The sequence below is a fragment of the Periophthalmus magnuspinnatus genome, chromosome 7 (genome assembly GCF_009829125.3).
Source record: "Periophthalmus magnuspinnatus isolate fPerMag1 chromosome 7, fPerMag1.2.pri, whole genome shotgun sequence".
Classification (NCBI taxonomy): domain Eukaryota; kingdom Metazoa; phylum Chordata; class Actinopteri; order Gobiiformes; family Gobiidae; genus Periophthalmus; species Periophthalmus magnuspinnatus.
The window spans coordinates 18423723-18445999 of NC_047132.1; the positions used below are offsets into that span (position 1 = coordinate 18423723).

A 22277-nucleotide genomic window follows, 5' to 3' on the forward strand; every position below is an offset into this window, starting at 1 on the left:
CAATCTAGATAGATGGATAGAAGGACAGTCCACGAATTACTCAAATCTTTATTCACAAGTTTCCACAGGTTACATGACTGCACGGCCCTCATTTCACAGGTCCTGATTTGTTCATTTAAAACTTGTGTTCTGCTATGTTGCTCAGTTGATCCATTCTGTGTTGTAATTGCTCCATAAACATGTCCATGTCCTGGTGATCCATCCTTCATCGATCTCTGTTCTGATTGGTAGAAAGTGCCGGGACCTGGTTACAGTTCATTTGGACTCATTCAGTCTCGAATACTGACAAATAATAACCACAAAAATAAAGTTTACATTCAACTGCCCATTTGCATATCAGTCAGCCAAACAATCGTTCACATCTCTAAAAAGATAGCATTTTGAACTGAAATATTCAAGACACATAAGGTAGCTGTTAGAATGGCCAACATAAACTTTTTTCACTGACAAAAGTTGGGTCTAAAACATTACAAAACCCAATGTGACCTTAAGGAAGACCAGAAAGAAAACAAATCCTCAGCCAAATTCAAAACTTAAAGATGCTGGACAAATGTGTTTCAGGAAGTGCAAAAACATCATTCTTAAAAATAGCCTAAATGTAAGAAAAAGTAAGAGTGGACAAAATAGTTGAGGCTGTGTACAAGGGTAGAGACATAGAATGTGACTTTTTCCATATAAAGGCAGATGTTTTGTTTAAGTAAATGCATTTTTTTGCAAGTTGGGTTTCTACATATATTTCACCTATTGTATGTCTGACTACTTACTAGTTGGCAAAGAATAATTTAAGATCTATAGTTAAATTTCTGGAAAAGAAAAACATATTCTACATAGCATCATTCAGAGTTATTATCAGAGTTATTATTTATGTGTAAATGTTAGATTAACACTACATTTCCCGTAGATTCTCAAATGAATACAAATTATACTAATATTTTCTCACACTTCATTTGAAACATTCATGGGGCTAGTGAACTTCAAACATGGAGCAGTTATACGTCCTGCTCCTAACATATTGATGATAACATTTAAAACAATCATTTTACAAAAAAAATACACTAAAGTAGCTAGTGCCAACATCATGTAAACTCTTTCTAACCTTCCACTTCGGTACCATTTAACCAGTGCATTTCAGAACATTAAATACAGTACATTTCTCGCAACATTTGTACCAGGATTTGGATGTTTGTTTTTTTTTTTCAAGAAATATAATGATGGTATATAATGACTAGTAGTAAACTTCAGTAAAACAGAAAAGATATACATAAAATATTCATACAGAAATTCATTGTAATATATTATGCTCTTTGCTGTTTGGTTTGTATTCTGAGTTCCTTCTGGTCCCAGAGGTGCAGCAGTGAAGTATTGTAGAAAATGTAATCAAGAGCCACATCACATCCCCAAAACCCAAGTAACGTTTTACAAAAAATCTGTACAAAACGTGTTGAAGTATTATAAACACAGCCTCCTTTGAAAGAGAGAAGCCATTTTGCTAAAGGTCCAGAAGGGGGCAATGTCAGCAACCTCAGCCTTTCCAACCATCCCAGATCGGGTTCCTGAAGAAAATGGAAAAAAAAAAAAAAATTATATCTATATCTATATCTATATCTATATCTATATCTATATCTATATATATATATATATATCTATATCTATATATATATATATCTATATCTATATATATATATTTATATCTATATCTATATCTATATATCTATATATATATATCTATATATAATCTCTGCTCATCTCTTACAATGTATGAAGTTGTAGACTATTCAGGTTTGTTTTTTTATGTGAACTTATGGTAGATATATATTTAATTTAATAATATTATTTAATTATAGATCAAATAGTTTGTGTCTATGATTTGTTGTGTCAGCTAAAAGGTATTATATTACACAAAATGGATTCTTGTGAGTTTTAAGCCATATTATAATCATAATAAACATATCCGGAGTTGTGTTTTGTTTCATTCACACATTTGAGTAACCCTTTATTATTAGTCTGTCTACATCTCCAAAGCTCTTCCTGTATTACCACATGATATCACAAGGTAGAACATGTCTGAGAAAAGAACTCAGCCTAAATACGCAGGGTTTTGTGTTAAACATGTGCTAATGAAACAACAAAACTCTAGGCATATTTTTGATGAGGAAGCAACATTATAACATAGATAAGAGAACAGTGTAATACAGGGGTTTTAACAGTATTTCTTACAAGTAAGAACTATCTTTGACTGCCTTGTGCCTTCTTGTATCAGAAGAATTGTGTAGTGTTAGTTCTTTGATGGAGTGATTTGAATGGATAATTTTCTCACAGAGGTTTGTATGAAGGTCTCCGGACTTTGGACCATTTCTTGGGCCTCTCCACAGATCTGTCAATGCTGTACCTGTACAAGTGTAAATCACTCTTGTCCCGCCTCTCTACTGAAAACAAATACTAATTGATTAATGAGAAAAAAGGACATTTTTGTTAATAAACTCATCGATAAAAAAAACAAACAAACATACAAGCAAACAATACCAAAAGTGATGACCTTTCATTGATATAATATTGGCATCTTATGCATCTAATTAGATGTATCCAATTGTCTAGAGGTACAGTATATAGAGATTTTATCATAAGCTCCATTTTATATATATATATATATATATATATATATATATATATATATATATATATATATATATATATATATATATATATACATATATATACATACATACACACACACATCCACAGAGTAAACTACCGGTATACCTTGCTTGTCTACTTTGGGGTTGCATTGTTTGTGTCCTTTGCAGGCTCGCAGCTCCATAAGATGAACATGGAGCTGGTTCAAAACACTTCTGTCCAGAGATGACACTGAGTTTATCAACTACAACAAAGACAAAGTTAAATTAAGTTAAGAAATACACTACAGAAGAGTTTATCTTTTGTCCCTGAGGGCAAATGCAAAAGCATATACAAAAGCAGAGGAACAAAATGAAGTTAGGGACTGAGCCTCATTATTATATTTTACCAATGAAGATACAGGTGTGAGGTAAAAATAATGTAATGCAGTATTACCTGGTAGGGGTCAGTAGTAAGATCAAAGTACTCCAGAAAGCCAGTGGAGAACTCACAGAAGAGGAAGTTATGAGTTTGGTTGATGGTTCGAAGACACCAGTATGTGTTGTTGTTAGCACTGGTACAGGCACAGAATGGACCCACTGAAAAAAAAAGAAACATTCTGTATGCATATTTAAATAGGTGTGTGTGTGTTTTTGTTCACAGTCAATGTGTGGATTTGCCCTTATTTTGCAGCATTTAGTTGTACTACATACATGTCCAGCTAGGAGGCGTGGCCCAGTGCTCATTGTCATGGGTGAAACAGGTGAGTCCGGGCATTGAACACGTGTCATTGTTTTTGATTCGTTTGATCATCTTCCTCATTTTCTTCCTCCGTCTCTGCTCCTTCTCAAGCCACGCCCACTTTCCTTTAGACACCCCCCTTCTGTGGGTTAGAACAGTTAAAAGTTGATGTATTTTTATTTATTTTTATTTTTTTTAACAGAAGTTCACTTTATCTACATGATCTCAACTTTAGCGTTGGCGCCACTAAAAGAAGGAAGTTCTCCTTTGTGCCTTAGTACTAATCATGTTTCCTTTATTTTGTAGTGATAAAGCCCTTTACAAGTTCAGGCTGCCAGAGTAGCAGCAAACACAATAAGAAATGTGGAAAAACAAAATGATCAAGCAAAAAATAAGGAATGTACAACTTTATATACAAAATTCAGACCTGAAAGGGTGAAGTTTATTCTTCAACTTTTTCTTCAGTTTCAACTTAGACCTGAAACATTTTGAGTGTTATTCAGAATAAAGCAAATATCATTATAGTGGTAAAGAAGTGAACTCACAATTGTTTGATTGACAGGTGCCGCTTACAGTCACACTTGAGGGGACGGGCCTTCTTCAGGTGACCTCTAACCTCTCGCAGGTTCTTGATCTTGGTCTGAAGAGTCTCAATCTGAAACACGATACACACATACCAAGACCAAAAATTTCAATTAAGGATGAACAATAGCCCAATGTCATAGCTATTATCAAGATGTTCTTGTTATTTGACATGCTGAATAGAAAAGAATGTGACTGGTTTGCTGAAAAACGTGGCATGTTATGTGTGAAACTTGCAACTTGTTATGTGTGAAATACCAGACCATAATTTCAAAATGAAGGTAAAATAAATGAGAGTCAGGCAGGCCAGGCCAAATGGACCTGATAATTATAAATGTCAAAACATTTGTATTCTGTTAATAGGAGAGGTTGGGATGAGATTTTGGTGGTGATTTTGTTAGATTACCTGGTGGTCCACGGTAAGTTTGTGGTCCTTCCACTCCTGCAGGTTTCTGTAGAGTCTGGAGTCACAGCTCACAGAGGAGTTGGACAGAATAACACACCTGAAAGAAACAGGCGTGATTAAGGCCCTGTTCATAAGTGACAGCCTCTCCTCTGTATCCACCTCTCTCACACCAACTAACATGATGGGCACCTGCTTGTGTCCATGGAGATGTTATTGAATTGAATGTTCCACTGTATGGCCTGTATATCATTAAACGTATCTTATCTCCAAGAAAAGTCCTAGAAATGTCCCAGTCTCCCAGAAGGTTACATATTATCCCTTAAACAATATCTATGTATAAATGTATCTTTTAGCATTTCTGTTATAGTCATGATTTAGTTCTAGTTTAGTCCTGTTTATCTACTCCTGAAGAAACCTGACCTTTGCGTAACCTTCACAGCATCCTCGGGTGCCGGCCCAGATCCGCTTATCTCCTCCTCTCTGTCTGATTTGGTCCATGCACCCTCACCCATTAACGCCCCCCAACTGTTGTTACCACGGAGACCATCACCAAGGGGGAAGATGTGTTCGCTGTGGATACCGTCGTCAGGTAGAGAGTTACTGATCGCGCGGCTGAAGCGGATTCTGGAGAAACTTTTAAGGGACTTCAGCTCTGTCCACAGCACAAAAAGGGTGGGTTGTTAAGTAAAAAAAAACTTAAAGAAAAGACAGAGATCAACATTACTCTCTATAAATGAGATACTGCTATGAAAATAATTGTTTAATGAAAGAGTTAATGAGGTGAATATGATCAGAGAGGTCAAAACTTACTCTTTTTAAAGAAGGGTTTATTGAAAGATTTTTTCATCTTGGATTTTGCAAAAGACAGGGGACGGAGGTCACAACTGCAGTCTTCATCATGGTTGTAACGTTGGGTCTTGATGCTGATTGGGCGGTTCTTCAAGAAAATGTCCTTAGTCCCACCTCCTTCAGTTTTACACTTAAACAATCGCAACTTCCCACTGGGATCCTCCACACACTGCCACTTCTGCAAAAAGATCAGAATAAAACATTTTACACTGCCCTCCACTAAAACTGTCACTGTTTGCAATTGATTAGCAAATGTGATTAGATATTTTTTGTATGTGCAATGTCTGTGACTCTTGTCTAACATTCATCTCTGCTATAGTATCTGTGCATCGCTCCTCTACAGACTTCCATTCCTGCATTCACATGGAGCTGGATCTGATTTCTATGTTATGCCCTTTATATTAAAAAAGTAAAAAAGAAACTAAGAAAGAGAAAGAAAAGGCCTCAACATCTGTCCAAGGATTACAAAGTAAATAGCCTTCACGCCAAAGTACACAAGCCAGTTTACACAATAAGTACACTTGTTACATACACGTTATGTGATAGTCTTGAGTATATTAGTGCAGTACCAAAGACTCACCTGTGAGCCACAGCTGTACTCACCTGTCCAGAGGTGGAACAGGGCAGGTGCAGCTCCTGTCGGTCACACAGCTCTCTCATTCGCTGCTGTTTGGGCAGAGAGTTCTCTTCAGACTTCTCCTGTTTGTCACTCAATAAACCAGGGAGCAACTTCCTGTACAGCAACAGAGACCAGAATACATTCAGTAAGTTTATTATGACATCCTAAGTGAGTTACACTCAGCACTGGCACAAAATGTTGGTCAGAGGATAAGAATCTAATTGCGATTTTGTAATATATAGTTTAATAACTATTGTGTGAAATATTGTACATTGAGGTTCATGTGGAGAGAATACTGCTTTAAGGGATTAGTATTATTGACTTCCCGATTAAAACAGAGTCAGAGGACAATGATGCTGTTTTTGTAGTAATATAACGATCATCACATTCTAAAATATGAAATCTACAATTTTTTTTAAATTATATGGGTAAAAAAATGCATCAGTCCTGGTCCATCTCTTACCCTCTCTCAACTAAGAATGAGTCTCTCCAGTTCACAGACTTCTTGTTCAACTGAAACCTGTGACACACAGAAACAGATATTTACCGGAAGTGCAAAAGCTGCTCTCTAAGTGAGAGAATCAGAGAGGAGACTACCCATACCTTTTGTTAGTGTGTCATATGTAAATGTATGAAAATGTATCACTGTGGTGTTATGGGCCAGAGTAGTCTGGTTACAAAATACAAGATAGCTTTAAACAAAGTACTTTGTTCTACTGAACAACTGACAATGACCTACCAGAACCAGTTGTGCCTGAAGTATGTGTAGAAAGGAACAATTGATCAATGTCTTTATTTGGTGACCTCATTTAGGAAAAACAAAATGGTACATTTAAATGTATTACATCTTAGAATGTAAACATGCCTGCATCTTTTTAAGTTTATTTATCTATAGTGTCAGAATTTTTCTTATTTTCCATTTCATGCCCATGTGTTGTTTTGGATATGTATAGTTACACTTGTTTTCCAATGTGATTTTACACAACAACCAGTAAGTAGCCTAAATCAAGCATGCTCCCCAGTGTATGACCAGTGAGGTACCTGTTCCCAGGGGACCCTACATCCAGCAGCCCCAGCACAGACTTCCCATCCATGTCCGACGGGGGGTCTATTCCGGCTATGTCCAGAATGGTGGGAGCCAAGTCAATGTTTAGGACAATCTCTGGAACACTAATCAAACAAAACATACAGAACAAACTCTATAACATTATCATAATAATTATTCATCTAATTATATTCTTATCTTCAGGAGTAAACTAGGTCTCACCTGTGTCCCTGTTGTATGTTGGGTCCTCTAATGAAAAAGGGAACTCTGATGTCAAACTCATACGGCATTGATTTACCTACAAACAGAAAGAGTGAAAACATCATTATAATCTATCTCAAATTTGTTAAGTTTTCAAAATTTGATCATCAAGTTTTGATGTCTCTGGGTTTAAAATGATCAGAGCAGAAAATGTAATCTGACCAAGAGGAGTACCTAAATGTACCATAAACAGTTGTACTGTTAAGTATAAATATGCTGTAAAATATAACAATAAGTAAATAGGACAAATACAGAGTGCAAATACAAATAGGACAAATACAGAGTGAATGTAGTGCAGCTGTATCCATTTTTTCTGTGCTTCAAATGTTCCATCTCATTTTTCAGAGTTATTTATATCAGGATTAACCTCTGCTCCAAGACTTTAATCCTGTGAAACAGAGCAGAACTGTTTCATCAGGAAAAAAAATGCTAACACTAAAACTACAGAGCTGGAGAAGAGGACAGGAGCAGAGCCAGAGGAGCAGACAGGAGCAGAGCCAGAGGAGCAGACAGGAGCAGAGACAGAGGAGCAGACAGGAGCAGAGACAGAGGAGCAGAGCCAGAGGGGCAGAGCCAGAGGAGCAGAGCCAGAGGAGCAGAGCCAGAGGGGCAGGGACAGACAAGCACAGAGTCAGAGGAGGAGACAGCAACAGAGACAGAGGAACAGAGACTGAGGAGCAGATAGTAGCACAGCCAGAGGAGTAAGCAGATCCGGGGGAAAACAAAACGGTTAAGATGTTCAAAACCCATTGACCTTTGACGAGTCCAAACTGTCCAATGTGGTAGCCATGGTCTGACGTATAGATTATATAAGTGTTATCCAGCTCTCCAGTGTCCACCAACATCTCATACAACTGTGGGATAGATCCGTTAGAACACAACCAAGACATCTTCAGGAATAGTGTCCTCTCTCCTGACCTGCTCCATGCTGTAGTCTACAGATTGGAGCGTCTGCAGTCGTTTCCTCTGTAGGACGTTAGTGAACTCCATGTGGATGGGCTTCATGGCTCCAGTGTACCTCATGATCCAGTGTTTGTCCGGGTTTGGGGCGAAGTTATAACTTGGGGTTCTGTCAAGAAAAAGAGACTAGGGAAACAGTACTGGCATATAAAGAAACAATTGCACTTCCAAAGAATTAAATCTAAAGTAAAAAAGTAAATGTTTGGTGGACAATAATTACTATATCAAACAAATGAAAAACTGTGTCCAAGCTTTTGACTGGTAGCATATATATATATATATATATATATATATATATATATATATATATATATATATATATATATATATATATATATATATATATATATATATATATATATATATATATATATATCACTTTCAATATTTTAGTTTATTTATATTTCTGTAGTAATATATCGCAGTCAACTTTTGATCTGGTTTAGAGCTTGTTTAGTACGGTTAAACCCTGTTAGAATAATTTCATTCCAGTATTACTCCTGGTTAAACCCTGTTTTAGGTCATTTTCACATGTTGTGCACTCTGTGGACCAACCCAACCCCAGTGTGCATTAGATTTAGTTCTGTTTACTTTACTTTTTGGTCAGTCTTGCTCACATACACCACACATCATTCTCCTCAAACACCACCATGAGGCATGTGAGAGTCCATCAGCTGATTGTCAAACTTATTTCTATGACAACGGGCTTCAAGCCCTGTGAATATGCATGCACAGGCTGCTTCACCTATACTCGGTGGTCTTTTCTTTGACCTGTGGCTAAATACACTGTGAGGACTGTACACGCTGGTGGGAGAGGAGAATTTGCCTTTTGAATGACACACAGACAGTGTCAGGCTCAACCTGCGAAGCAGGAGACTGGCTGATAATAAGTTGATCCAAATTGCTTTGTCAGCCTAACATGTCAGACAGTAGCTCTGCAGCACCCATTCATACAAATAAACATGATCCGAACGTTTTTTGCCCAATTCCAAACACTTTTACTGCTGCAAACTGCGTGGGTCAGCCCGAGGTCGGCTGCTACAGAATGTGAGTGGAGGCACTATGAGGCCTCTTTCAGGAGGACTGGCCTTTTACTGTGGTTCAGAGTGTGACTGCTGGGTTCACACGGGCCCAAGGGCTCATAGCTCTTTTACATTGACCTAACTAGAGGCAGTGTGAAAATGACATTAGACCTATTTCAGTTCAGTATTAGTCCTTTTTTCAGTTCTTTTATAGCCCTGATTCATACTCACATGTGGTGGGAGGCATTGGGAAAGAGGGAACTAAATTGAGGAGCAGAATCCTCCGGTCCATGGGGTGCAGCGTGGCTTAGAACCATCAGAACAGGTCGGTGAGGATAGCTCCGCTTTGAGGCTCGGAAAAACCTCTGTGCTTCCAGGGTTATCACATCTGTCAGGTAGTCCTACAGAAAATCAATGAGATCAGGAACCATCCAACCCACAACCTTGTAACTGAAAAGTGACAAAGTGGGTCTGGTACTGACCTGGGGGTATCGGTCCCTGTGCTCTCTCCGGGCTCCATTGACGTTTAGGGTGTAGTTATAAAAGCGACTGTTCTTGATAAGACCAACCCAGTGCCTCCAGCCACGAGGGATGTATGAGCCGTTATACTCATTCAGGTATTTACCAAAATATGCTGAAGATACACAAATCAAAGGTAAAAAGCAGGAATTCTACATACACAAAAAGTGGGGCTGTGAAACATTTTTTTTTAAGTCTACAACCAATCCCCTGCCTGATAAATGAAAGCATGTAGGAGCAGAGTTCAGACTTTGGAGTGGAAAAAAAGCAATGCAAACTATTGATGTAAAATTGTTTATTTTCAAAAACTTAACATAGGAAGCAATTTTTACTTATTTTTCATAAGACAAAACTAAATTTAATCAAAAATTGTGATCAAAATGTTCAAAATGAGGAAATATCTTGATAAGGTTTTTGGCATATCGCACAGCCCTACACGAAAGTACAACTATTCAATGATGAGGATTCAAAATGACCACTAAACCATGTTAATAGAAACATGATCTCTCATGTCAGCCTCTCACACAAGCATACATAGTAATAACCATCTCTCCATGTTGCTTAATCAGCCTCCGCAAAAAAGTACCTGTCCTGTAGCCAGTGTTGTTAAGGTGCACGGCAAAGGTCTTTGGCTCATGCTGCCGCTGCCAGGAGGGAGAGGAGCAGTTCTCATTGTTTGTGTAGGTGTTGTGATTGTGGACATATCTGAGCAAAGACAGAAGCAGATAAAGAAAGAGCAAAAAATAAGTCAGATGTTTTGACAGATTTTAACTTACAGTAAGCATCCCAAAACCAGACTACTGCTGTCAATATCAAACTTTTTTTTTTTACGAAGAATTATCCAATACTACATTATATATAATATCAATTTATATACTACAATGATAATAAACATATTTTTTGAATTTTCAACACAAACTAACTGAACAATTATAATTACCATACCATACCAATATTACCATATACCATATTATCAATATATCTGTTCAGATATAGATCAAGAAGACTTTTTTCTATGTATTTAGTTTTAATATTAGCATCAGTATTGATTAGTATCTGGGTATTAAGAACCCTAAATGAGACTCCCAGATTAGTCATAAATCATAATAATTATATTGGTCCTTACTTCCCAGTAAGCATGCTCGACCTTGAAGGACAGCACATGGGTGTGGTTACAAAGGCGTTTGTGAAGGAAGTACCACCCTCCTCCATGATTCTCCGAGTTTTATTCATTACCTGCATAGAACCTGGATACAACAGCAAACAGAGGAATCTGAAGTCAAGAAAATCTCTTTTACAAGGAGATGTAATGATTTAATAAAGACGCAGACCAAGCTCGAGGTCTTGGTCATCAGTCAGAACCAGGATTATGTTGGGCCTGATGTTCCGCCGGTCTCTGTGGAGGCGGGGTTTCAGACCAGCTGTCATGGAAACCAGCAAAAGGAAATGGAGCAGCGTTGCTGCAGAAACGGACAGGAAGAGGAGGAGCCGGGCCATGATCACGGACTCCTCCCCTTTAGTTCACCTCTGGAACCAGAGTCAAGTCACAATCTGCAATACACACATATATTTATATATATATATATATATAAATATTTTAAGAATCATTCAGGCCCTTGTAAAGTGTAAACACTGCCCTCTACTCACCAGTATAACCACCTAGTGCAGACATGGGCAATCTATTGCCCGGGGGCCACACACGTCCCTTTGGGCTTATTAATCCGGCCCGCCGAACATGACCAAATTATATTAAAATAGATAAGGGTAAATCTTGTTCAAAGTTTTTCCGCTGTGTTTATTTAACTGAAATTTAATAAATTAATTATGAATTTAATTAATGCATTTAGAAACCAATTTGTAGAATGAGCCTTGCATATTAATGCTTTGCTACATGTTACAAGCCAAATCTCTAATGTAATATATACATATATACATCCTGTCCTGGCCCCTTTGTCAAATTTTAGAACCCATTGTGACCCGTGTGTCAAAAAGCTTGCCCACCCCTGTCCTAGTGGGTGTGTTGCTTACGTTTGAAAAGAGCAACCGAAGGAACACACATGGAACATGTTAACTTCACCTAGTGTGCTTTATGTTTTGCTAGCAATGTTCATCTTTTGATTGGCAAGCTCCTTTATATAGTGTTTACCCTGAGGTATTCATAAGAATATGCTTTGCTTGAATGAGTAAACATTTAGTGATTTAAGCAAAAGGTTTTCAGGGGAAATGCAGTAGACCATTTTAGCCTTGACAAGAATATTGCAGCCTATTCATTTATTAGGAAAAAATATTCATTCATTCTGTTACTATAAAGATCAATCTGTCACTATAAAGATTTTTTCATCAGAGTTTCATATGTTCACATGTTTCACGTGTTCTTAATGATCAGGGTCATTTCCTGCCAAAAATCAGGAAGGAGAACTACAAAAAAACGCTTCCTCTAACACTATCACAAACTGTTTGTTAATTATTTATAATGGGAACAAGTAATTTTATAAAACTTTACAGCATGCAAATAATGAGGTATGCTAACACTTTTAGTCAACTAAAAAGGGGCCATGGCAAAAGCTCTTAAAAGTATTACATATCTCTATCACTATTTATGCAGAAAAAGTACTAAGAAACAATGCATTTATATAAAGACTGATTCAACTTGTGAATCATGAGTTTAATGTGCCTTGTTACAAATAAATACCAAAAAATACCTTCATATCTTCAGCTAACTCACTCACAAACAGCTCCTTTCTTCTGTTTTGCCATATAAATCCTTAAGTCAACTGAGTACATTTTTTTTCGACTACAAGACCATCAACTGATTAATCAACTAAACGCCTACATTTCCTGTAATGCTGTCTTAAATATTTTATGTCAGCAGCTCTCTGTGGTAAAGACCTGTGTCACAATCTGTCACATTCTAGGTCACTAATTAATATTCATGAAAGCGGAGAAAGAGCCTGGTGGGTCAAAAGTTGTGGCGTGAGTTCAGAGGTCATACAGGAAGTGTCTCATTCAAACAGAGCCATGTGATTTATTAGTGTTTAATAACTGTGTGGAGGTGTGAGAGTAGTAGTCAAACTTTATTTCATTGCTAAGGAGAAGCCTCCACTTTCAATGCTAACTTTGATACCACAATGGAAAAAACACAATGCTATGTCATATTCAACATAAAATAATACTACAGTAGTTTCTTTAATAGTACCAAGTGGTTTTATACTAGTTCTGATATTGCCTTGATCAAGACAATTAAACAATAAAACTATATGATTTTCTTCAGTATTTATTCTTGTAAGAATACATTTTCATACTAGTTAAAGTACTGGATTAGTATCTGGGTATTGATTTTTTTATTGAGTGGATTAATACAGTCTAGTTATACACTAATAATATGAAACATGGGTAGTTTCGACTGGTTAAAATTAAATTACTATATTATTATCTTGCAATTCAGTTTTTAGACCTGATTAATACAGCTTTGGTTTTGTTGACACAATGTGTAATTCTGCTTTAGTCCTGATTTTAAGACCTGGTTTAATCCTGGTTTAATCCTGGACCAGACCTGGTTTCATCTTCCTATGTCTTGGAGCTGGATGTGGTTGCTGTGGTGAAGGTACTGGTCACCATGACAACAGCAGCTCAGCATCTCTGTGTTTACAGCCTCTGCCTTGTCTTGTCTTGCTACCACTGGGCTGATATTTACTTTTAACTCTGCAAATGCTAAAGGTCTAACATTTCGCACATTTTTAAAAAATTGTGAAAAAATAGTGATCAATTTACTTCATTTTCAGTTTTTCTTTGGTGTAAACATCCTAATTTAGAATTGGTTTAGTTCTGGTAAACCTCATTCACATTTGACTTAGTCCTAGTTTAGAATGTGTTTAGTTCTGGTTTAGATCCAGGTTAGTTCAAGGTTAGTCCCGGGTTAGTACTGAGTTAGTCCTAGTTCTGGTTTGTACTTGGTTTAATCATGGTTTAGTCCTCCTTCTAGTGCTGGTGTGTGTCTGTGTGTGGCCTTCTGCCCTGAATTAGCACAGTGTGAATATGTTTAACTGGTGTTGTGAGAGTTTGAATTTGTGTGAATAGGGTTTAACTGGGGGTGACTGGTCCCTGAATGGGATCAGATGTTTAGAGCTCACAGTGAAAGGATTCTGGCCTGTTTGTGAATGGGACCTGTCCCATTTGTGAATGCTCTCGTCAGTCTTATTGTGGAACGCTGTGAGAATCTGGCTCAGGGTCAGAAATCTCATTTAAATCCTCGTTTAGACTTCTGACCTAGGAAATCCTACGGACAGAACCAAGATTTAGGACAAAACCAGGACTAAGTAAAGAACGAGCACTAGAACAGACATAGGATCGAAGTCAGAACTAATTCTCAACTGGAAGATGGTAGGACAAATGAGACATAAAGAAAAAATCTCATTCTGGACCTGGAATAAGACTATCCTGACCGAGAGTCTGGCCCAGATCTGGATGTGCGTTTGTTCATGTATAGAGATATTGTTCATGTATGTCAGATTATTGTGGTGTTATGAAAGCTCTGATTGTCTTTTGGAATTCCCTACTGCCCACTGTCAGACTGATTTACTCCAGATCTTGTCCTGGATTCGTCCTTGTTTAGACTTAGTTTATTCCTCTCCTGCTAATGTGAAAATAAAGCCGCATGGTTCATGTGTGTAAAGACAACGTTGAAACAGTCTCAGAAAACAGTTAGACTAAAGTACTTAGTACTGCACAAGTACGTCATAAAATACACACAATTATAAACCAGTGCAGTTAGAGTATAATCCTGGATTTAACCTTGTTTAGTTCTCAAACAATTACAAAGTTCAAGTTCATTTTTTTCTATATAAATAAGAACTACTAATGGAATTAAATGACAGAGATTAAACTGTATCAAGTTTAACCCTTTTCACTTCTTCCTCAAAATAAACAGAAAATTCAGAATCAATTTTCTGAGGCCAATTTTCAAGAATTTCCCCTCACTAATATCGTGTGATTCTGCTTCATTGGATTAACATTTTTGAGAGTCAGCTGTTTGCAAATCTTGTGATTTTGAAAAGAAAACAAAGGGAGAGCTGTGAAATATTCACAAAAGCTAGCTCTGTGTGCATGGTTTCTAAATAAATCAAGACTCACCTTTGAACGATCTTCAGAAGTCCCCGTCAAAGTCCATCCTAAATCTTTACACACATCCTTTACTGTCTCCTTTCCTGGTCTTCTTGTTGAATTCACTGTCGCTATGCCTTGTTCCTCCTCAGTTTGTGCTCCACTCCATTCTGTCTAACACAAACCAAAGCAAATTCTTATTCCTCACACCATTCTCCCTTTCCTCCTTACTTCCTTTCCTCGCTCTTCTCCAGCCTTCAGAAGCCTACACATCATCAGCAACTTACGAAATAGTCATTTTCTAAATCTCCAGCAAAGAAGGCCACAACCCAGTGAACTCTCAGTGCTGGCTCCAAACCAAGATAACACAGATGAGGACTGCATCAGGAGAGGCATCTGAAGTAAAAACAATGAAGGGACCTAGATTATAGATTTTTAAATTACCTAATCAGATATTCACCTCATTTAAAAAGCCTACAGCAAAGAGGACATTTTCCACTCCTCATCCATTCTCACATGATGGTACATAATTACATTTACATCTTTACCCACTCCTATCCTCACTCCAGTCCTCCTTCCATGCTCTGTCAGATCACTTTAGTCACCTCCTTGCTTCCTCACCTCTCGCTTGCGCCGCAGTTTGTTCACTACTTCGGTCCTATTTCCTCCACTCCAATACTGCTTTAGTCCTGATTCATTCCTAGATCAACCTGGTTTGGTCTTTATAATTTAGTACAGGTTTAGTCTAATCTTGGTTTAGATCTTGTTTCCTAGTTCAGTATCAGTCAAGACTAAGACCTGATTTAGTACTAGTTTAGATCGGGTTGAGACCTTGTTATGTCCTGGTTTAGTCCTGAACTCTTCCTCGATTCCTTCCTCGCGTCCTTGTCTCCTTTTCCCAATTCTCCTCGCCTCCTTTCCTCCTCGTTTCCTTGTTTCTTTTCGGTTTGTCCTTCCTTCCTCGCGCTCCGCTCTGACTCATTGTGGGCGGGACTCGTGTAGCGGTGAGCCAATAGGAGATAAGTAGGCGGGACTAAAATAGTTCTGAGCCAATGTAAAGTATTTCAGAGGGAGAAATTAATAGAGAGGCGGGGTTTGTAGAACTATTGGCCAATAATAAATGTCTTCTGAGAGACAGAAGTGAAGCAACAGGAGAAAAACAGACGAAGATTATTATGGATTAAACTCAATCACGTGACGAAACCGCGGGCTAAAGAGCGACAGATTTATAAGATTTATTAAAAACAGACAGACTCTTTGTTAGATGCAGTACTTGGCATGGCATAAGAGAATTTCATGTAAATGTTCTAGTTTATTCTACCTCAAAATTTATTTTACAATGTCTAATAATATCAACAAAAAGTGGGTGAATTTGTTATTTTTTTATTTTTTTCAAATAAAGCACTAGTTAAATTGGAATTTGACTGAAGGGAGTCAACATGTCCTTAATGGCCCAAGTACTCCTACCTTGCAGCAAGAAGGCCGTAGTAGTCCAGGTCTTTGTGGGGACATTGCGTTTATGTCTGTGAGTTAGGAGTGCCCAAACGTTTCAGGCCAGGATCTATAATAGATCCATGGCCAGGACCCGAAGCAGGACCCCCATTGCAAAATTTTAGAAACCAGTAATAATTTCAAGCATCTTATGTGTGTGGATAATCAGATTTAAATGGTTTATTTGAGTGGTCTAATGTGTTATTTGTCCTAATTTCACTCATTGTAACCTCTCAAGGGTGGCATAAAATCACCCTTGAGAGGTTGATTTATATTTCAAGGGTGACATAAAATCACCCTTGAAAGGCTGATTTATATTTTCATAATATCTTCATGGTCAGTTATCATAATAAATATAACCTGCATGTGGAACAGTTACTGTATCTTGCTCAGGTTAAGGTTAAAGGCCTAAAAAGGTGGCACTGGAGTTTTTTTTTTTAATCTGTGGTTTCCATGGCAATAGCTGGATGGTTTCCATGGCAACAACATCAGCACCAGTGTATGAGGTTCATACACAGGTCAGCATTGGAGTCTGATCAAACTCTTCACCCACATAACTGTGAGAGACACCATTTTATAGACTCCAAATAGTTAAGACATGGTTTAGTTCTGCATTAAACTGTGTTTTCTCCTGCTTCAGATAGTTGGGAAACTAACCTGCCCTAACCTAACCTAACTTCTTTCACTGGATGTCTGTGTAGACCCTCAGTCGTCCAGGTCTGATCCATAGCAAACAATGAAATTAAATCTGTCAACTGGACTGGACTCCAGTGACAGATTTGACAGATTTAACTGGAAGTTAAATCTGTCACTGGAGTGAAGAAGTTAGGTTCTGAATGTAAACAGACTCGGGTCTGCTCCAAATAAAGTCTTCAGAGGGTATTAGCATGTCATTAGCGTGAAATTAGCATGACATTAGTGTGTCATTAGCATGGTTAGCGTGTGTTTGGTGCCTTTCATTTCTGTGTGAGGGGTTTGTCATGCTAATGCTAAGGTCCAGGGCCAAGGTTAAGGTCCCAGCATGCACCTGGCTCTCAGCCTAGCCTGTCACCGTGGAGATTTATCTTGATTTTGAGATGGTTTTAGCCTTTTAAAACTGAGCTGTTTCACAGTTACAACGTACCTACTCATGTCCCTGAAGTCAGTTAATCCAAAGACAGTGCCTTGAAATCCAAGTGTCCTCCCTCAGCTCAGTTTTGTAATGGAATAGGCTTCATAGAGAACAAGCAGCAACACCACTGTGCTGCACTTTGTAGGGGGTTAAGCCACATTCTTTCAGACTCTGGTGCAAGTGAAATTAACAGGTAGAGCAGAAGTCGCTCAATGGTTGTAGTGCTCAACTCGAATAAGATCATATCCACACAAGAATGGCTTGAGTTAGCCATTTTTGTTTACCTTTACTCTGTGCATTTGATATAGTGCTAATGCACCGCAAGCCAGTGTTTCAGGGAGGTCAGTGATCGAAGAGATCGAATACTGCTTGTATGGGTTTGAAGACCACTGCACTTTTATTAAAAATCAGACACACAAATATAAAAAACACGAAAGAACTCAAATTATTAGTAGGCTTGTGACAATCAATTACTCAAGATAAAACATGTTATAATAAATATAGTATTGACCTAAGTATAAACCTAAGATTTTGTCACATTTTCTCAAATCAGAGCAAATATTTGAACCAAAATACAAGCCATTTCTCCTGTAAAAAAATTAACGAGCAAAATGTCCAGCCCGCTAGCTCACTTACTCTTTTATGAGATGCTGGTAAGAAAAAGAAAACTTCAATTTGTGACCAAAATGCACATACTGAATTAAGAAAATCAATATTGGTAATTACAGATGAAACAAATTGATTTTTCTATTCACCCATGATGTCTGAGGTTCAAGTCTGTTTATTCATCCAAATCCATGGCATATCTAGCGCCTCCTTTTAGCAGGTGTAGGTCCTGATGACCCTCCTTTACCTGAAGACGCTCCAGTGTTCCCTGTCTTAGTAGAGGTAGATCCAGGAGCCCCTCCTTTAGTTGCTGAGGGTGTAGGTGCACTGCCTTTAGCTGCTGGGGGTGTGGGAGCTCCACCTTTAGTGGCAGGGGGTGTGGGTGCCCCACCTTTAGTAGCAGGGGGTGTGGGTGCTCCACCTTTAGCCACTGGGGGGCCAGGGGTCGGTGTAACCCTCTTCTTCTTCTCGTCTTTGGAGTTGGATTCTGTAGGTTTGTCTCTATCCTTCGATCGATCAGACTTCACTGATGAGTTACTGCCTGCAAGACAATATTGTGAATAAACTGTTGCAATGAGCAAAAATTTGTCGTTTCCCAGATAGTCAAACAACTATATTTAGATAAATGTGTATAATTTAGTGCAATTAGGAAATCTCAATAGATTAAATAAAACTACATTTAAAATGATTTTGCCACATGTGTAATCCCTCAGTCATCCATCCAGGTCTGATCCATAGCAAAAGACGAAATTAAATCTGTCAACTGGGCAAATCGTTGTAAGAGTTAAGACGTTTCGCTGCTCATCCAAGATGATTCTTCAATTCTGGGTCCCCCAGACCTGTTCCCAGTGCACCTGGCACCATGTGCACGTGGCACCAGGAGGTCGGAGGTCAATGATCGACTATGTTGTTGTATCATCTGACATTCAGAGCTGTCAACTGATCACCACCTGGTGGTGAGTTGGATCTGCTGGCAGAGGAGGAAGCTGGATAGACCTGGCAGGCCCAAGCATACTGTGAGGGTCTGTAAGGAACATCTGGTGGAGCCCTTTATCAGTGGGGTCTTCAACTCGTACACCCGGGAGAGCTTCTTCCAGATCGCAGGGAAAGGTTGGGAACATGGATTCTGAGTGGGCCATGTTCTCCACCACCATTGTCAATGCAGCAGCTCGTAGTACCCGGTGGTGGACACCAGAAGTAAGGAATGCTGCTGACCACGACTGGGGGTGTAGTCAGTGGAAGGACTACTTTGAGGATCTTCTTAATCCCACTGTCACGTCTTCTGAGGAGGAAGCGGACTCATCCATCACCCTGGCTGAAGCCACTGAGGTGGTTGGCAAGCTTCTCAGTGGCAAGGCTCCAGAGATGGATGACATCCGTCCCAAGTATTTTAAGTCTCTAGATGTTGTGGGGCGTCTTGCCTGACATGTCTCTGCAACATCGTGAGGCGGTTAGGGAGATTACTGCTGGACTGGCAGACTGGGGTGGTGGTCCCTCTATTTAAGAAGGGGGAACCGAGGGTGTGTTCCACCTACAGGAGAATCACACTCCTCAGCCTTCCTGGTAAGGTCTATTCCAGGGTGCTCTGGAGAGGAGAATCCAACCGGTAGTCAAACCTCGCATTCAGGAGGACCAGTATGGTTGGGTCCTTGAGGATTCATGGGAGTTTGCCCAAGCAGTCCACATGTGCTTTGTGGATTTGGAGAAGGCATTTGACCGTATCCCTCGTGGGGTGCTTTGGGGAGTACTCCTGGAGTATGGGGTCCGGGTCCCTGTGCTAAGGGCTGTCAGGTCCCTGTATGACAGGAGCAGGATCTGTGTTCGCATTGCCGGCAGTAAGTCAGACCTGTTCCCATTGCATGTTGTTGCATGTTGGCCAGGGCTGTCCATTGTCACCGACTCTGTTCATTGCATTTATGAACAGAACTTCTAGGCGCAGCCAGGATCCGGAGGGGGTCCGGTTCAGGGACCACAGGATCTCATCTCTGCTGTTGGCAGATGATGTTGTCCTGATAGCTTAATCAAGCCACGACCTGCAACAAGCACTGGGGTGGTTTGCAACCGAGTGTGAAGCGACTGGGTTGTGAATCAGCTCCTCCAAATATGACACAATGGCTTGTCCTTTCCTGGTGGGTGGGGAGTCCTTGCTTATTTAGTCCTTATTATTAATTTAAAAAGTGTTTTTTTATGTGATAGTGTTTGGCAGACCAAGTGCTTAGATGCACACTGCTCCTCTCTCCCACCCAGGTAGTTTTTTCATCTCTAATTAATGATAAAAACAGTGGGACACTGCAACCCCATTATAATGCAGGATGTCATAAAATATTGATTTACGTATCGAAGTATAAATATCTGTATTGTGACCAGGTTTGGCAAGATTGATGAAAACCATTCCGTACAGTTTAGTTTCTAGTTGCCATTGTAGAAAGTTATAACGTGTCACACATAAACAGAGCTTCTTTAGTTCACCTTGGTTATGCTAGTGTGAAATTTGCTACAGACAGGGAAAATGCAGAAACATAACAAGGTGTGAAAAATGGAGTTGTCTCCTATCTCATCGATGGGAAGTGAGACTCTTCTTTTATCACCTCCTCTCTTAGACATAATATTAATACAGCTAATAATTGTAAGCGTCTCTCTCCATTATCTTACCTTCCTCTGCGATTGCTGGTGGCTCCACTCTTAGCTCCTCCAGCTCTTCCTCATTGCGACCTGAACACATCAACAACACATAACCTGTTGGTTATATTTACACTTTGGCGTTTAGATGACGTGTATAATGATGTAGTGTACCTTCTCTAACGTCCTGGACAATGTCATCAGGTAACGAAAAGCTCTTCTCTGAGTTTGGAAATGGCAATATCTCAGACTCATGCTGCAACATAAACAACCTGTTTAGAACCAGGACTAAAATTAAACATGTTCCCACTGACATAATCTCGTGTTCATACCAGGGCCTGCATGTCGTACATCGTGCCGAGGTGTTCCCAGATGAGGTCGGAGGAAACTTGGCGTCCGATGTTCTGACTGAACTTGTCCCTGATGCACATCATGTGGAAGTGACGGTTCACTCCTGAAACGTTACAACTGATTAAATCAGGTCAAACCTTGAATAACTGGAAAAAGTGAACGACGGGGACATTTATTTAGTTTAGTTAAAGATCAGAGTCGTTAAATAAAAAAATAGTAAAGTTAACTAAGATTTCGGTAGCAGCATTGCTTATTCATTCAAGTGAATGGTTACTGTTTTTAGCCGTAGCTTAAGCTACTAAGCTAGCAAATGCTAACCAAACAAAACCAACAAATTGTTAAAAATACAGCCATAATTGACAGATAAACGCTCATTCGTTATTATAAACACTTTGTCCCTTGTGTCTTTTTATGGTGGTTTGGTAATTATTAGCTCTGTGTTGTTTATCATGTTTATGTTCCAGGAGTAAATCAATGAGCAAGCGAACAGCGCTATGATTTTAGGTGACTGCTAAAGCTATCGGTGTACATTATTCTCACTGGGATTACTAAACTGACCCACGGGCTTGTGTCCGATCATTGCATGGAAAAGACACACTTCCACTTCGTGGCTCCAGATTACCGGCTCCTCTGCAGGAACCAGGCCTGGCTCCGGGGGCTTCTCCTCGGCCTGGTTCAGCGTTAGCTCGGCCTCTCCCATGCCGCTCTCCGGAGCTCAGCTCAGTACAGAGCCGACTCCGAGTGCAGTGCTCCAGAGCGGAGAAGAGCAGCTGCCTGGTGGATCACGCATTTGCTTCGCTCGCTCAGCCCCACCTGCTGGTCAGAATAAAGTATTGTTGCTCCACGAAATAGAAAACCCAATTGAAACAGTATGTAGCATGCACGCTTACTGTTTCAAAAAAGGTACTACAATACAAGTAACTGCACATCTTTTTTTTTTTCTCTCAGTAGAGTATATGGACAGGGCATTCCCTATGTGAAAGCTCAGAACCTCCAGAAATCACTTACTTAGCTGCAGAGGCTGCACTAGCACAGATAAAAGATTGGCTACCGGTGCTGGGGTTTAGATAGTGAGGATCCAGGATTCATTTAACCAACTGGATTTTAGCAATGAAACTGACAAACCAAATGAGATACTCATGTGAAGCTCATTCTGCTTTCTGACAGGACAGTCATCTCGAGAACCAAAACACCAAATTCTACCATAAATAAATGAGACATCATGCCCAGTGTTTTTCTAATTAATAAGAAAATTAAAATAGTTATCAGTAAATGCTGTATTTCATTTGAACATGTTTACCCCATATCTGAGGACAAAGATTTTAAAATAAAAATGTAAAATAAAAATCTTACATAGTTATTTTAAAGTCTGCACTTACAGT

The 22277-nt window shown here is 39.1% G+C and overlaps 2 protein-coding genes across 6 annotated transcripts; both read right to left on the minus strand.

Moving 5' to 3' along the window:
- Positions 1 to 34: 34 nt before the first annotated feature.
- LOC117373223 (extracellular sulfatase Sulf-2-like) lies at positions 35 to 15702 on the minus strand. 5 transcript variants are annotated; one of them, XM_055223218.1, is made up of 24 exons: positions 15549 to 15673; positions 15005 to 15113; positions 14748 to 14887; positions 10949 to 11168; positions 10744 to 10864; positions 10204 to 10322; positions 9581 to 9732; positions 9330 to 9499; positions 8035 to 8185; positions 7871 to 7970; positions 7078 to 7153; positions 6852 to 6980; positions 6274 to 6330; positions 5795 to 5924; positions 5153 to 5369; positions 4763 to 4994; positions 4343 to 4439; positions 3900 to 4009; positions 3782 to 3832; positions 3327 to 3496; positions 3070 to 3212; positions 2761 to 2878; positions 2318 to 2423; positions 35 to 1553 (listed from the first exon to the last, which is right to left on the minus strand). In XM_055223218.1, the coding sequence occupies exons 4-24, from the start codon at positions 11112 to 11114 to the stop codon at positions 1523 to 1525; spliced, it is 2646 nt and encodes an 881-aa protein (XP_055079193.1). In that variant the 5' UTR covers positions 11115 to 11168; positions 14748 to 14887; positions 15005 to 15113; positions 15549 to 15673; the 3' UTR covers positions 35 to 1522. The 5 variants fall into 5 exon arrangements, with proteins under 5 accessions (XP_055079193.1, XP_055079192.1, XP_033825035.1 ...); XM_055223217.1 differs by having other exon boundaries at positions 2318 to 2426; XM_033969144.2 differs by lacking the exon at positions 15005 to 15113 and having other exon boundaries at positions 15549 to 15702.
- A 1980-nt stretch (positions 15703 to 17682) lies between these two features.
- Positions 17683 to 21692, minus strand: mrgbp (MRG/MORF4L binding protein). Its single transcript, XM_033969146.2, has 5 exons — positions 21454 to 21692; positions 20877 to 20998; positions 20719 to 20800; positions 20578 to 20637; positions 17683 to 18466 (listed from the first exon to the last, which is right to left on the minus strand). Exons 1-5 carry the CDS (start codon positions 21593 to 21595, stop codon positions 18126 to 18128), a joined length of 747 nt encoding a protein of 248 aa, XP_033825037.1. The 5' UTR covers positions 21596 to 21692; the 3' UTR covers positions 17683 to 18125.
- Positions 21693 to 22277: the final 585 nt, after the last annotated feature.

Excerpts from the sequence above, each read along its gene's own strand:
- mrgbp (XM_033969146.2), bottom strand. The coding sequence starts at position 21,595 with ATGGGAGAGGCCGAGCTAACGCTGAACCAGGCCGAGGAGAAGCCCCCG. Across the intron at positions 20,801-20,876 it reads TGTACGACATGCAGGCCCTG|CATGAGTCTGAGATATTGCC; the intron begins GTATGAACACGA and ends TTTATGTTGCAG. Across the intron at positions 18,467-20,577 it reads ACCAGCAATCGCAGAGGAAG|GCAGTAACTCATCAGTGAAG; the intron begins GTAAGATAATGG and ends ATTGTCTTGCAG.
- LOC117373223 (XM_033969143.2), bottom strand. The coding sequence starts at position 11,114 with ATGGCCCGGCTCCTCCTCTTCCTGTCCGTTTCTGCAGCAACGCTGCTC. Across the intron at positions 9,733-10,203 it reads CAACACTGGCTACAGGACAG|CATATTTTGGTAAATACCTG; the intron begins GTACTTTTTTGC and ends GTGTATCTTCAG. Across the intron at positions 6,981-7,077 it reads AACATACAACAGGGACACAG|TGTTCCAGAGATTGTCCTAA; the intron begins GTGAGACCTAGT and ends TTGTTTGATTAG.